We start from the raw sequence: 13,323 nt of genomic DNA, 5'->3' as shown, positions 1-13,323 counted from the left end.
TATGTTCTTTTAAAGTCACAAAACATTTCCTTTGCAGGCAGAGATAATAAACCTGCACAAAATTTAACTACTAATTTTAGAAATACAAAACTAGACACAAAGCTAGTCAGTCCAAACTAGCAGAAAGTAGTATCACACTGCTAGAGACTCAGCCACCATTAAACATATTTTCTGCTCAGAGCAACAAGAGAATAAACAATTTTATCATAGCAGTCAATTTTCAGAATTGCAAGTATTTTTGCCTTGGTTAGCTTTCAAGCTCTGTGGTGATGTTGCTGATTAGTTCTCCCGTCAGAGCCTTTGGATCCCTAATTGTAGCAGCTGTAGCATGTTCTCTGGCTTAGCAGGGGCCTCTATGACTGGTCCAGCCCATAAGCTACTGGTGCTGTTGAAAAGTGGGCAGTGAAGGGCACAGAGTGCTTGATTAACAGAATTTAGCACTTGAGAGGACAGCAGTCAGACCACTTGGTTTGAACAATCTCAAGCCTGCCAATAGCCTCCTCTGGAATATGAAAGAGGTTTAAAGCAGATAGTTGGGGATCATCTTAAAAGGACTATGTTGCTTTGTATGATTTCTACAGCCAAGCAGCTAGACCAGTTTTCTCTTCAAAATCCTCTATTTAGTGCTGTCCCAGCACTCAGTCCGGAAATTTTCTCCCTTAATTTTGGAAATGACACAGTACTCTAGTAAACTCAGTGTGTGTAATCATCTAGCTTTGGAATGAGCTTCCTTCTGTTTTTTTGTTTTGTTTTGTTTTTGCTGGCTAATCTCTGGGAGGAGGCAGCAAAAGAGGAGGAATGTTAGACTTTGTCATTAGAAGTAGTTGGTTTTAATAAAGAAAATCTGCAAGACGTGCTTCTCTGGCAAAAAAAAAAAAAAAAAGTGGAAAGTTGGACTAATTCTCCTCATTGTATTCCTCTTGGATTGCCATACTGAGCATCTTCCTAAAGTTAAAGGCTATAAAAAGGGACAAGAGATTATCCAGGGAACTACAGAAAGGGTGTATGTCCAGAAGAACAGCTTCCTCCAGAAATGAAACTAATCAAAAAAGAAATGATTTTAGAGGAATATCCTGAAACCTTTTGCAAGAGTATTGTTTAACTTCAGTGTTCTTTGAATAATTCTCTAAAACAAGAGAACGTGGCTGAAACAGGATTTACAGTAACAGCTATGTTCTGTACCTTAAACCAAATCTGTAAAAGGACAAGAAAAGCCAGTTTTTAGCCAGCACAAATAGTCATGCTTAAGGGAATGTAAGTGAACCATTATACAACCTTAAGTGATAATCAAAGGCATTCATTTAGTTCAAAAAAGAGATAATGCATTGATGTAGCTAATTATCACAGAAAATAAATGCAACTAGGGAACTGGATACACCAAGGAACAAAGGAGCTACTAGAATAAATCCCAGTGCAGAGCAGTGCATGACTGCAGGCTGACCATGGTGCTCTGATGACTCAGAAGAGATGAAGTGTCAGATAGTTTCAAAGTGCTGGATCCTGATGACGTCAGAACAGAGCATCTCTCACCTCAGCATCAAGTGCGACTCTCATCATGGCTATTTTCCTTCAGCCCATTTTTGGAAGGAGGTGGAGAGATAGGATAGCCAAGAATATCTCTGGAGAAAATCTGTGCCAGCTTCAAAGAGTAGGAAAACCCATTAAAGCAGTTATCTCTCCATCACATTGGTAGTTGGCTGATTCTCAGGCAGATTCTAAGAGCTATCACGTCAGATTTGAACAGCCAAGATGCAGCAGGCATGCTGCATTGCAAAGTAAGTATTCAGTCTGGCCTTGGTGATCTCACCTTTCTCATTCATGGGCAAAAAGGAAGGAAAAGACACAATTATATATTCTGTTGTATATGAAAATAAGAGATGGTGTCCTGTGAACATGATTAAAGAGAAGGTAGATAATGAAGAAATCTAACAGATGGTTTCCTTGTAAGGAGAGTTGTTTCTCAAGCCACTATCCTGTAAAGAGTTCTGCTTCTGTCGGAAGCCAGCCAAAAGAGCAAAGTGTTTGGCCAAAAGCAGAGGTGCCATTTCCTATTCACTGCATTCATTAGGAAAATGAAAAGGAGGTGAAAGATTTAGTTGATCCTTCCCTGTCCAATCCAATCAGACTTTACCATGACTCTGAACCTACTACTTGAAGGAAGAAACATAGTCTACCTCAGAAATGCTAGCATGTGAGAGGTAGGCAGTACTTTTTGAAATACGTTGCTTAGAACTTTAGCACATTTTTCTAAGTCTTAAGAAAATATTTGTATAGCAATTCTTCTATTCTGATTTCTCTGTTTGGAATGGAAAAATGGTCACTTGTTAAGGTAAGCAGAACGGGTTAATGCCAGAAACACACCTTTTCTTTTTGTACACTGAAGTCTTAAAGTAACTTAAAACCTCAGGTTTGAGAAAGCAAATGGTAACCATTTTTGACTTAGTAAAGATAACAAAGCAGCACTAGCTTGTGCTGACATGAAAGCTTACAGCCACTTCTGGGAACTGCAGTGCTTCTCAAAGCTACATTTATAAAAATTCCTGCTTGTCAGAAGTGTTTGTAGATTTTCTGGCTTTAAAAGTTTTAATTCTGGTTGTGCTTTGTTATTCTGGTTAACAAGATGTATTTTTAAAGAAAAAGGTTTTATCAGATAAATTCTTATGAATGCAACGTTGTATTAACAAACGTAGGAGCCACTGTTTTGAAAATCATCACAATTATAAGGGATTTTTTTCTTTCACGTTTTTCCCTGTCATGCAAAACACCTTATAAATCATAGCAAGCACTACTATATTCTTCATGCCAGAAAGCTCTAAGGTCATCAAATACAAGAAAGGGTTCAGAAGATGTAACATTTTTGATCTATAGCCATTTCGTGTGGCTTATATACAGTTATAGGCTTTGACTTTTGCATTATTAACACGGTCCATTTCAGAAGTTTCACTATTCAAGCATTTTACCCCCTCCACCTAGAAGACCCTCTACTTTTCTGCACCCATTAATTATCCTGGTCTGAATGTTTAGCTCAAATATTCAAGAGTTTTGTACAATGACCACTGGTGTTTCAAAACTTGCAAGTGCCATCTATTTTCTGTTACTGGAGAAAGAAATGCTGTGTGGGATTTCTTTTCTTTGTTTCCTTGGATTTTATTTTTCTTTTTTTATATTTGACTGTATCTGTGCAACGTACCTTCTCTAAAAATAAATGAATAGGTAAAAACAGAAGAATAAAATAAAAGGTCTCTTTGCTGAAATATGTCTGTTCTTATAGTCGTAAAGACCAAAGATCCAATCCGTGCAGCAGTAAGATTATATTTCAGAAAGAAATTTAAATGTGTGTAGACAGATATTGCAGTGCCATTGGAAGAGATTATTTGAATACCTTGCAATTAAGTAGCTTGCAAGGAGCATTTGGCAGGACTTTGTCTGTATAAATGGTGTGGAAATATCTTGAAGTGGCTGAGACCTTGGTGGCAATTTCAGCTTCCAGCCTGCTTAGGCCTGCAAGTTTTGGCATCTGCCACCAAGCAGCTGCAAGCAGAGTAAAGTGCACTTTTCATGGTGAATTTTCCTGGTAGGAGGAAGTTCTCAGGCAAGCTTATTTTCCTTTTTTGCCTTTAATCTACTTATGCAGTTGCTGTGAGTGCTGCTGGGCAGAGGAGAGTTTCAGAGCATATTTTCCAAAGAGGTCCTGGATCATTCAGTACAGCCCTACGCACAAACAGGATATCATACAGGGATATTTTCCCAAGGAGGGAGCACAGAACAGTGACTCTTGGAGTGAACCCCTTTACTAGTGGCTACATAACACTTTCAACCTGCAGTAACAGTCGTTATACCTATAGTTAAAGACAAAAAGCTTATAACCATTTTCTTCAATACATAAACTGTAATTAAATTGTGATATTCTTACCCATGCTTTGAAAGAACTTTACTTCTATCATAGGAATGTTATTAACATCTTTGTCATTGCATAAGGCAAGAAAGTAACACATACAACTGCTTCTGCTTGCAGATGGGTCAGTGTTAAATTTTCAAATGGAAAAAATTACTTTCAAGAATGATTTATTTTAGAGATTGGGTTCACACCAATTTCAGGCAACTCATTTTATACAGTTGCTGATGATTGACTTGTAAATATCATAAAATAGCTCTCACTTTCTTACAAATTGTTTAGAAATTCCCATTGGTATCTTCTGACCAACGAATAGCATAATCTACCAGCTATATTCCTATATACTATAAAACTATGTAGTTTTTCAATTGCTGTGTCGTGCAGAATGGAAGCCATAAGCCTGCAAAATGCAGAACTTCTTTCGGTCGGTGTGATCAGGAGTGGCTAGCATCTGCAGTAGAGGCCTTACTGTGTCTTGCTTTAACTGGCTCAGTTCTGAGTAAACTCTATGACTGTTTCAGGCACTGTTGGAGAAGAAGAATAAAGTCAAGGAGCCAAAGAAGCCTCTTCGCTTCCTTGAAAAAGTAGAAAAGCCTGTCCCTCGTCCCCCCACTCCAATTTTGGAAAAACCATCAATTGTAAGTAAGATGATTTTAGCACTATTCATTTATCCTCTTTTGATCCTCCATTATTTCCTACCTGGTTGTTGAAGGAATGCCCAGAGAAGGAAAGAAATGAGTTTTATCTTTTTTTGTTGTTGTTAGGTATTTGTCTTAGAAATACAAGTGTATTTCTAAAGCCTCTCTTATTTATTTATTCTACAAAGATTCTAGTAAGTGAAGAACTGGAAATCTTTTACCTTATCTGTTGGCTAAATCCTTTAATTAGCCTCCATTTATAAAGAAATAAATTAGTAGATGTGTTGTTCCCTTGCTCACTGGGAACAAAAAAGCAGTCATAGACCTCTGCAAACATGAATTTATTCAGCATCTTCCATCCTTCTGATCTGACAACACTATCATAATCAGGGGAGCTATTAAGTTTAGTCTCATTGAAGTCCGTAAGACTTTGGGTGCTTAGCACTGAGCGTGCACATCACTAATTGCTGAAATGAAGCAAAATGAAGTCATTGCATAGGACTCAGTCTTTGATGAACATGCTCAGTTTAGGTGACAGTTCACCTTCATTTTTCTGTAGAGATCAGAACAGCAGTAATGTGTCGTGAGGATTGTGATGTGCCATAGGAAAAAACCAAAACAACTTCTTGGGGGAGCTGCAACTTCTTTTCCATTTTTGAAGTAATGCACTTAAGAGATGGTTGCCCCAGTGGATTGCTTTGTCTGCTTATTAACACCATTTTCCCGAGGCAGTAAAAAATCAGACATAATCACCATTTAAACTTGTGAATTTTGGAGAGTCATACAGCCATGAAAGCAAGAGAAAAGAAGTCTTATTAAGCCATCCATGCCATCTTCCCTCATGCAGTATGATGATCTATGTTTTATACAGTCCATTTTAAGATGAATGCAGCAAGAACATCTGCTTGGGGAGAACTTTCTACAGTTTAACTAACACCTAGATATTAGGTATTGTATTGGAGTAGTACATTTACACTATTTAGATACAAGACTTCGGGAGATTTTTTGGACACAAGGAAAGAAATCAGAAAAATGTATCCCTTAATCGTAGTCATTCTTGAACCTATTTTCAGATTATTTTCTTTTGGAAGGGTTCCATTACAATACACTTCCACTTAGATTAATTCTGCCAACATTTGGTTGATTTTCAAATATCCTATATGTGAACATTTACATGATTTGAGCTCTCCAGTGAAGAGATCTGTGAAATCAGTCCACTTCAGCCACTGAAGAGCATCTGCAGCATCACCTACCTACTTTACAGAATCCTAGTAAGCTTTCTCCTACCAGCTTTCTCCTGAAAGCAAGGTCACTCTTTCTTGCTGGTTTGTAGCAGGTGGATGAAAAGGTTGATGATTACCCTTGCTAAAGCATCATTTGCAGCACTGAACAATACAACTCCAAGTGCAGAAGATTACATCACACAAAAATACAGTCTAAATCTTTTCCTAATTTGCCTTACCTGTATTGCATATATGTTGATTGTCTCCATTTCCATTTCGGGAGGGTTTGTAGGCCTCACCTCTGCAGCCAGGTGACGTGATGCAGGTTAGCTTTCTAACTAGACTGTAAATTCATCCTTTCTTTCCATAGGAAAAGAACACACCAAATCAAAAGGCAGTCTTTCTCTCATCCCACACTCTTCCTGGCACTTCTAAAATGCCACTTTTCCATTCAAACCTATAGGCTCTTTGTATAAAAAAAACCTTCTTTCAATTTTTAGTTTTCTTTTTATCTTTCCCAAGTACCTGATAAGCTTTCTTCTCCTGCTGCTGTCAGTTCAGCAAGATCCCTCAGCAAGAAAAAATGCTGCCTGTTCTTCTATTTAAAATAAGCTTTTTTTTTTTTTTTTTCCTCCTGTGGACCTGTTCTCTTTCTCATTACATACCATCGTTTTTCCAAGTTAGTACCAGTCATACAATGCTACACTAGTAAACTTCTAAAATTAACAAATTGCACTCTAGGGTAATTTATTTTACTTCCAAACTATCACTTTCTGAGTCTAAATTTACCAAGTTACTGTGATAAAGGTCACCACTAGAAGAAATATAAGAAAAAAAAAAAAAAAGGATATGTTGCTTTTTAATCCCTTTATTTATAGTTAACAGCTCTCTTGCAGCTCCTTAAATAACTCTTCTATCCCGTTAGTGTCTTTTTGTGTTGCTCATTGTCATTTTGCCAACTCAGTCAAGCGATAAGTCATACTTCTAACACGTACAGTCATTTTCTCCATCAGTATCTTAGTATTAGGTACTTCTCTCTAGAGACCCTCTAAAATCTCAGATAAAATCTCATTATGTTGTCTTGCTCCCCCACCTCTTATAAAACATGTAGGTATGTATTATTCTGACTCATATTACCTTTCATTAGAAGAAAAGTGTTCACAAACAATTGAGAAATTGGTATTAATTTGACTTTTTGATAGTTAGTGGATACTCCATAGAAATCTCAGCCTCTAAATAAATTGTCAGTTATTGTGTGGATATTTGTTTGGTTTTGTCAGGAGGAAGAGGAAAGAGAACTGGCAGTGATCTGCTTGCAGAAATTGCTCCGAGGCAGGGCTATTCAGAACAAGGTATTTTGTGTGTCTTGGTTTATGTCTCTCTTCAGAATGACAGTGGGAATGATTGGAGGTGTTTGCAGTCTTTCTTTCTCAGAACTAATCTAGGGTAATGAGGATATTATGCAGCATATCCTCCTGTATGGCCTCTGATATCCTTCAAGTCTTTGCCCTCCATCCCGTATTTTTTACAGGAACATTTAGGTTCCTATCTGTTTGTGTCTCCCTGCCATGCATTCAGCTGTTTAATTAGATGCTTCATAACAGAATTACTCAAATGGCAAATTCTAGACTAGATCTGGATTATGAGTACATTTTGCCTTGATTATGCCAAGATCCCAGGCACACAAGAACACACAAGAACGACACAAAGCTGTGCCAGGTGAGGTTCATACTGGATATCTGCAAAAATTTCTGTACCTTGAGGGTGGACAAACACTAGAACAGACTTCTTAGAGATAGAGCTGGTGACCCATGCCTGTCAGTGCTTAAGACACTTGGATAAATGCCCTCAGTAATATGCTTTAACTTTCGGTTAGCCTTGAAGTGGTCAGCCGCTTGGACTCACAGATCTTTGTAGGTCCCTTCCAACTAAGCTATTCTGTCCTATTAATGGAGAAAAATGTGTGTGCTCTGCTCTGCAGAACACGTTGAATATATTCTCTGTTTAATATGCTTGTTTGTCTAACTTTATCTGAAAGATGTTTGAAGAGAAGGAGAAGAGGCTGGAACTGATCCAAGAGCTGCGCACCACTCACGCACTTCAAGAGAATGGACAGCTGCTTCTGAAAGTCCAGGAGAAAATGACCCGGGCCTTACAGCAGCAGCATGACTTGAAAATGCACAAGGTATACCTATGAAGATGGAGAGGTTGACTCACCACACTCCTCTAGCAGGGCACTGTGCTTGCAGCAGCATCAGCACTCTCACTTATTTGTTTTCTATTATCCACAGCACAGCAAGTACCCCAAATAACTCAAATCTGTGGGGCTTTTAACATTTTTGAGATTCCCCAGAGCCTGCACAGTATCAAGAGCAGTCTGAGGCACCCTGACCACAGCTGCGACCCAAGCTGTTACTTGCTTATTTATAATCCTGTGGCTCTGAACAAACTGCACCTTCAAATGAACCTCATTTTACCCACGTTTCTGTCTCTTTGACTGTTACTGTGACCTGGCATCACAATATCTGCTAGTCACTTGCACCTGTCAGATGCCTTTTATTGAATGCATGTTTTTACTGTGACATTTTCTAGTTCCTTTTCTAGCTTGGCACTCCCTCAGGCTCCTCTTCAGGCACGAGGTATCAGTGGATTTATTTTGTAAATCTTGGAGGGATTGAGCCTTCTAGGAATTTAGCAGTGATGTCGTATTGCTGTTGCCACTGTTCCAGAGAAGAGAAAAATTCTAGGCCCCATTCCCTACCAAGAACCTAGGGAGTGCTGAGAACACAAATTCTCATCCTATTTCCTTGCATGGCCATGGCCTTCCAGAGCACAGTTAATCTTAGACTGGAAGAGATCATAAAGAAATTCTGTCCATCTCAGATACTGAGTCACTCCCACAATTCTGCAGGTGTTTGTGCATAGTTTTTACCACTCTCCTGGTGTTTTACTGACCAACTGTGAGACAATACTACGGTTTGCATATTATGCTAACAGCATCCACTAGCCACTGGCATGGCAGGGATGAAGTCAAGTTACTGCATCTTGCTAGGTGGGCAGCAGCGAAGTTTCCCTTCAGATCCCAACAGAAAATGATTTAGGTGACTGTGTTTTGCTGTTTATGATTTTTAGATGCTCCCTAATATACAGGGAGCCTGAGTATAAATCATAGAATACAGAATTCATCTAATGAGAAATTAATAAAAAATGAAAGCTTTTTGCTCTGTCCCTGGAGGCCTGGGTAAGAAGAAGGAGAAAGCTGTTCAGACATAATGACGTTCAGAAGAGAGAGAGCAAATGGTAAAGATGCTGACCTCTGGTCTCAGAATTTCCTTTTGGGAGAGCCACTATCCCCCTCTGCTGGCACTTACCTCCTCTGCACTTGCCTTTTTTTTTTCTTCTTTTTTGTTGTTTCCCCTCTTTTAACTAAGTCTCTGAAGGCACACAGTCCAAGGCTCAAGTCTTTAAATATTTAGAACTTTAAAACTCTGGAATGCATGTGCAATAGTTTTGTAAGTGTATGCCTATTTTGGAAAGTCACTGATGATTCATAGCCCCTTAGTTCTAGCTGGTCACAATTTTTTCAGGTTTTTAACTTCCCTGATATAGAAAAAGGCATTTTTTTAAGAAATGTTTTCTATAGAAGAAAGACTGAAATTCCAGATAAAATTGTCAAAGATGAAAATTTTAAACTTGAGGTACAGCAAAATCCTAAGACAGGTTTGTTCCTGTGTTGCTCTCCCTCATTTCATGTAGGTTTTAAACACAGCACCTTGAGCAGTAAAAAGAAAGAAACTTGTTAGCTCCTTGATACTCATCCCTGAGGGATGGTGCAGTTACAGCATTGCTGTCCTCCATCCTAAACCCCTGTGGGCTGAGCACTGTCACTTCTAGGTGCAACGCTGACAATCCCACTTTCTTTTAAAAACTGCATGAGCAAACGCCACAGCAATATAAGAAAGATGATTTATTTCTACTTGTCTGGCATATTTCACCTCCAGTATGCTTTGAGTTTTACATTCAAGTTTTCTCTGTTATTGCCTGTTTATTCCAACAGAGACACAGCATACCAGCCAGCTCCAGGCATTCTTTCCTGCCTAAGACTGTGGCTTCATAGTCCATGCTGGAGATAATGTACTTACCATATATCTTGTCACTTTCTGAAATGCAGTCACACATACCAGGTCCATAAAGCAACTCATGAGCGGCACTGTGGTGCCAAACACCTGAACTCTGGTCTCAGCTCTGTCAGAGACTTTCTGATTTTCCATTGCCTGGATTTTGAGTTTTCATGAGCACTTCTGCAAAATGAGTATAATCGCTGTTGATTTGAATTTGATAGTGTCTAGTACTTATACAGTTTTAGGGAATAACTCAATACCTAAACCTCTTGATTCCTGTACCACCTCTGCACTTTGCTCACATGGTGAATGTCCAACCAAAAAGGAACCATTTCCTTCAGACAGCTTTGAACTGCAACAGACATGACAAGTCCTCAAAATAGCACAGAAATGTGGCTGTACTCAAAATTGTACAGCTTCCTAAACTTTGACTCAAGCTCCCTGTTTGTAAGAATTGAGGCTTTACTTTCCAGATGTTAAAAGCTGTCTTTGCATATTTTGATCCTATTTTTTCTAGCTGAGCTTAGTGCAGAAAGATGAAGGGTATGCAAAGCAACCATTTCATTGTCACTTGTTTTTTTTAATCTTCCTTTTCTCAGACTGGGAATTGGAGCAGTTTCCCAGTAGCAGAGAGAAGGCCCCAGTGTCTGTTCTGATTATACTCATAGACAAAAAAAAACAGTTCAGAATAGCTGGAATACAGTGCGTCTAGTGTTTTATTTCCTCCCACTCACCTAAACGAAGGAACTGCTTGTCACAGTGTAACAGGACCAGGACCATCCCCCTGGTGGCTATTTTTACCATCTTTTTACCTCTTTGTACCATCGGGGCCAGTATACAGGAACATTACCTGATGTGGAATCCAGGTCTGTGCATGTGAAACAAGAATGCAGAGCTCCCCACGGTCAATGTGAGGGGATGCTGTAGAGCTGTTTCACATGCCTGTGGTAGTCCTGAGACTCAGAGGGACATTCCTGAGGCTTGTAACACAATTCTTTGCATATTTTATTTTTTTTTTTTAAAGCTGTCATCAATGGAAAGCCACTTGGCCAGGGAAGAAGGAAGGGCACTGGCAAACATGTTTGATTTCCTGTCCAAAGAACTGCTGAGGTTGCAAGAAGAGCGGAGGATCCACGCTTTTGTCATGCTGGCTGAGAGAACCAGGCGGATGAGAGAAGCAGAGGAGAGTGGGCGCCGACAGGTGGAAGAGAGGCAGCGGCAGGAAGAAGATGAGATTTTCAGACAGGCAAGAGAAGGAGATTGGTGGAACTGTGGGCAGCTTGTGGGAAGGTCTAGGTGGAAGGGAAGTGCTTCAGATTTCACCAAGGTGGTGGTTAGGGGAAAGGCTTAGTGAAGAGCAGGTGATTGCATCTTAGAATGAGTGCATCATCTGCACTCAGTTAAGGATGATCTGAGTGCCTCTACAGACAGATCTGTCGAGCATTCAGTTACGTGCCTTGAGTGGATGTAAGTTTCCAAAGTTCCACAAACACTTCTAGAAAACAGATGAACCTACATCATCTTTGGGATTAATGTTTTGTCAGAACTCGGTCTGTCCAGCAGAACTGCTATGGGCTCTCCCAGGAAAGATGCCTTTAGGCAGAATTTTCGAATGATTTTGTCCCCAAAAGTAGACTGTGATAACAAGGGATAAGATAAGATCGTTTTGAAACAATAACGAATAACGTAACTGTGAAGTCCAGAAATTAGTCCTGAGATTATCCTATTCCATAACTAGAATGCAGTCCTGTTCCTATTCCCTAGCTCCTGACTGCATGAAGCAGTTGAAACAAATGAGTGGGAGCCTAATTGTCTAAACCAATAATTTTCAAACTTGATGGGAGGAAATTAATACCAGGAGAGTCTGAAATTAGCATTGTTTTTCTTCTAATTTTAGCTTTTTCTCTTTTCCAGTTCTCTAAGTGGCAAGCAAGGAAGGTCAAAATGCAATTAGTTTAGGCCCTTCAGACTAGCAGAGGGAAAAGCCCCATTTCTAGAATCTTTGCTCTACATCCATTGTAAGGAAACCAATAATTTTACCTTGTTATTTCATGTATCTTTGTCTGGCTCACTGGAAGCTTCTCCTCCAGGATTTGCTTGAATGAAAGCTGATTAATTTACTGAAGCCAACACTGGTATTTGTTACGTAGCAGCTGTTCAGGAGCCCATGAGAACTGAAGAGACAACTGCTGTTGGATTCATAGTAACCTGCTGCAGAAATGTATCTGGTGATAAGTTTTGCTGGTTCTTTCCTGTACTTGTTTCTGTCTGTTCTCAGATGGAGTTACTAGAGAAGAATCTTTTACTCAAGTTATTCTTCCCAGCAAGGGCCTTTGAATCCAAACCTCAGGCTGGCCTGCCTGAAATTGAGAGCGACTGGTGAAAATCCATTGATTTTGTTTCTCTGGAAATCTGGTTCCATTCTCTTAGCGAGGCAACGGGCAGTAAGAGCAACACCTTGGTACTCTGTTCCAGGTGGTGAAAGTGCACCAGAGCACTGTTGACTCCTACCTGGAAGACATTATCTTAAGTAGCATGGAGAACACAGCTGAAGAGCAAGCAAGGGAAGAAGTTCAGAGAATGGCTGTAGAAATCAATGACATTGCTTATGAACTGGAAAGAAGGTGTGTTCTTAAAAAGCACATTGGAGGTCACTGACAGCAGTTTAGAACCTGCCTAGCTGCCTGCATCTGGGGTTACATGTACGGTCTAAGAGAAAGGAAGGCTAGAGCAGTACTGTTCATGACCACCTCAATAGTGTGACTGCTGGATGGCAACCACACTGTTACTGTCTGGTACGTGCATACAAATTCATCAGAGCTTTATTTTTATGCAGCATGTGCCAGATTCCCTTTGGAAATCACTTGTGGGATCTGTGAATCACCCTTTTTAGACTTCTGCATGCCAATGCGATGCTGGGACTGAACTTTAAGTGAATCTGGGAACTGCCTAAAGCAATGCCCATTCATGCTGGTCTTTTCATTTATTTACAGTATTACAGAAAATCGGTTTGAAAGAGATGCTAAAGATACAGCTTTACAGAAATCTCTCCTTCTGAGGTAGCTGTTCTTTTAGAAAGTGCCAGTTTCCATGGGCTCGGTCATATTGATAGTGCTTTGGGTAGAGTAACTTGTTGAGAACACCATGGTCTTGTGTTTGGCTGGGGCATCAAGAATGAATACTTTTCAGGACCTGCCAAAGCTCTAATTCAGTTTCTATGCCCTTTCTTTGGATCCGAGCCATAAAAATCCCAATGACACAGTGACTCCCCTATGGTACAGCAGCCGTCTATTTTGTAACTAGATGAATACGACCAGAATGTCAAAATCCTTGGGGAGAATGAAGTGTAGATAATGCATGCAGCCCTTGGGCCAGTTGGGAACCCATTGAACACTGGCATGGTAAAGAGCATGGGGACCGGTGCAAAGTCACAAAAGGGAAGAATT

At 39.8% G+C, this 13,323-nt stretch overlaps 1 protein-coding gene across 4 annotated transcripts in view; it reads left to right on the top strand.

Moving 5' to 3' along the window:
* CFAP91 (cilia and flagella associated protein 91) overlaps positions 1 to 13,323 on the top strand; it is a 37,873-nt gene that overhangs the window by 13,007 nt on the left and 11,543 nt on the right. For 3 of the 4 annotated variants that reach the window (XM_085236810.1, XM_085236799.1, XM_085236806.1), the window contains 6 exons: positions 4,417 to 4,533; positions 7,037 to 7,108; positions 7,795 to 7,941; positions 10,902 to 11,123; positions 12,353 to 12,501; positions 12,871 to 12,936. In XM_085236810.1, the coding sequence (XP_085092936.1) occupies positions 4,417 to 4,533; positions 7,037 to 7,108; positions 7,795 to 7,941; positions 10,902 to 11,123; positions 12,353 to 12,501; positions 12,871 to 12,936 (773 nt within the window). The remainder of the gene's footprint in view (positions 1 to 4,416; positions 4,534 to 7,036; positions 7,109 to 7,794; positions 7,942 to 10,901; positions 11,124 to 12,352; positions 12,502 to 12,870; positions 12,937 to 13,323) is intronic. The other variant, XM_010719052.4, reaches the window with a different exon arrangement.

The sequence above is a fragment of the Meleagris gallopavo genome, chromosome 1 (genome assembly GCF_905368555.1).
Source record: "Meleagris gallopavo chromosome 1, MGAL_WU_HG_1.1, whole genome shotgun sequence".
Classification (NCBI taxonomy): Eukaryota; Metazoa; Chordata; class Aves; order Galliformes; family Phasianidae; genus Meleagris; species Meleagris gallopavo.
Note: the sequence above shows the minus strand (reverse complement) of the source record. Positions and strands in the feature narration are given on the sequence as shown.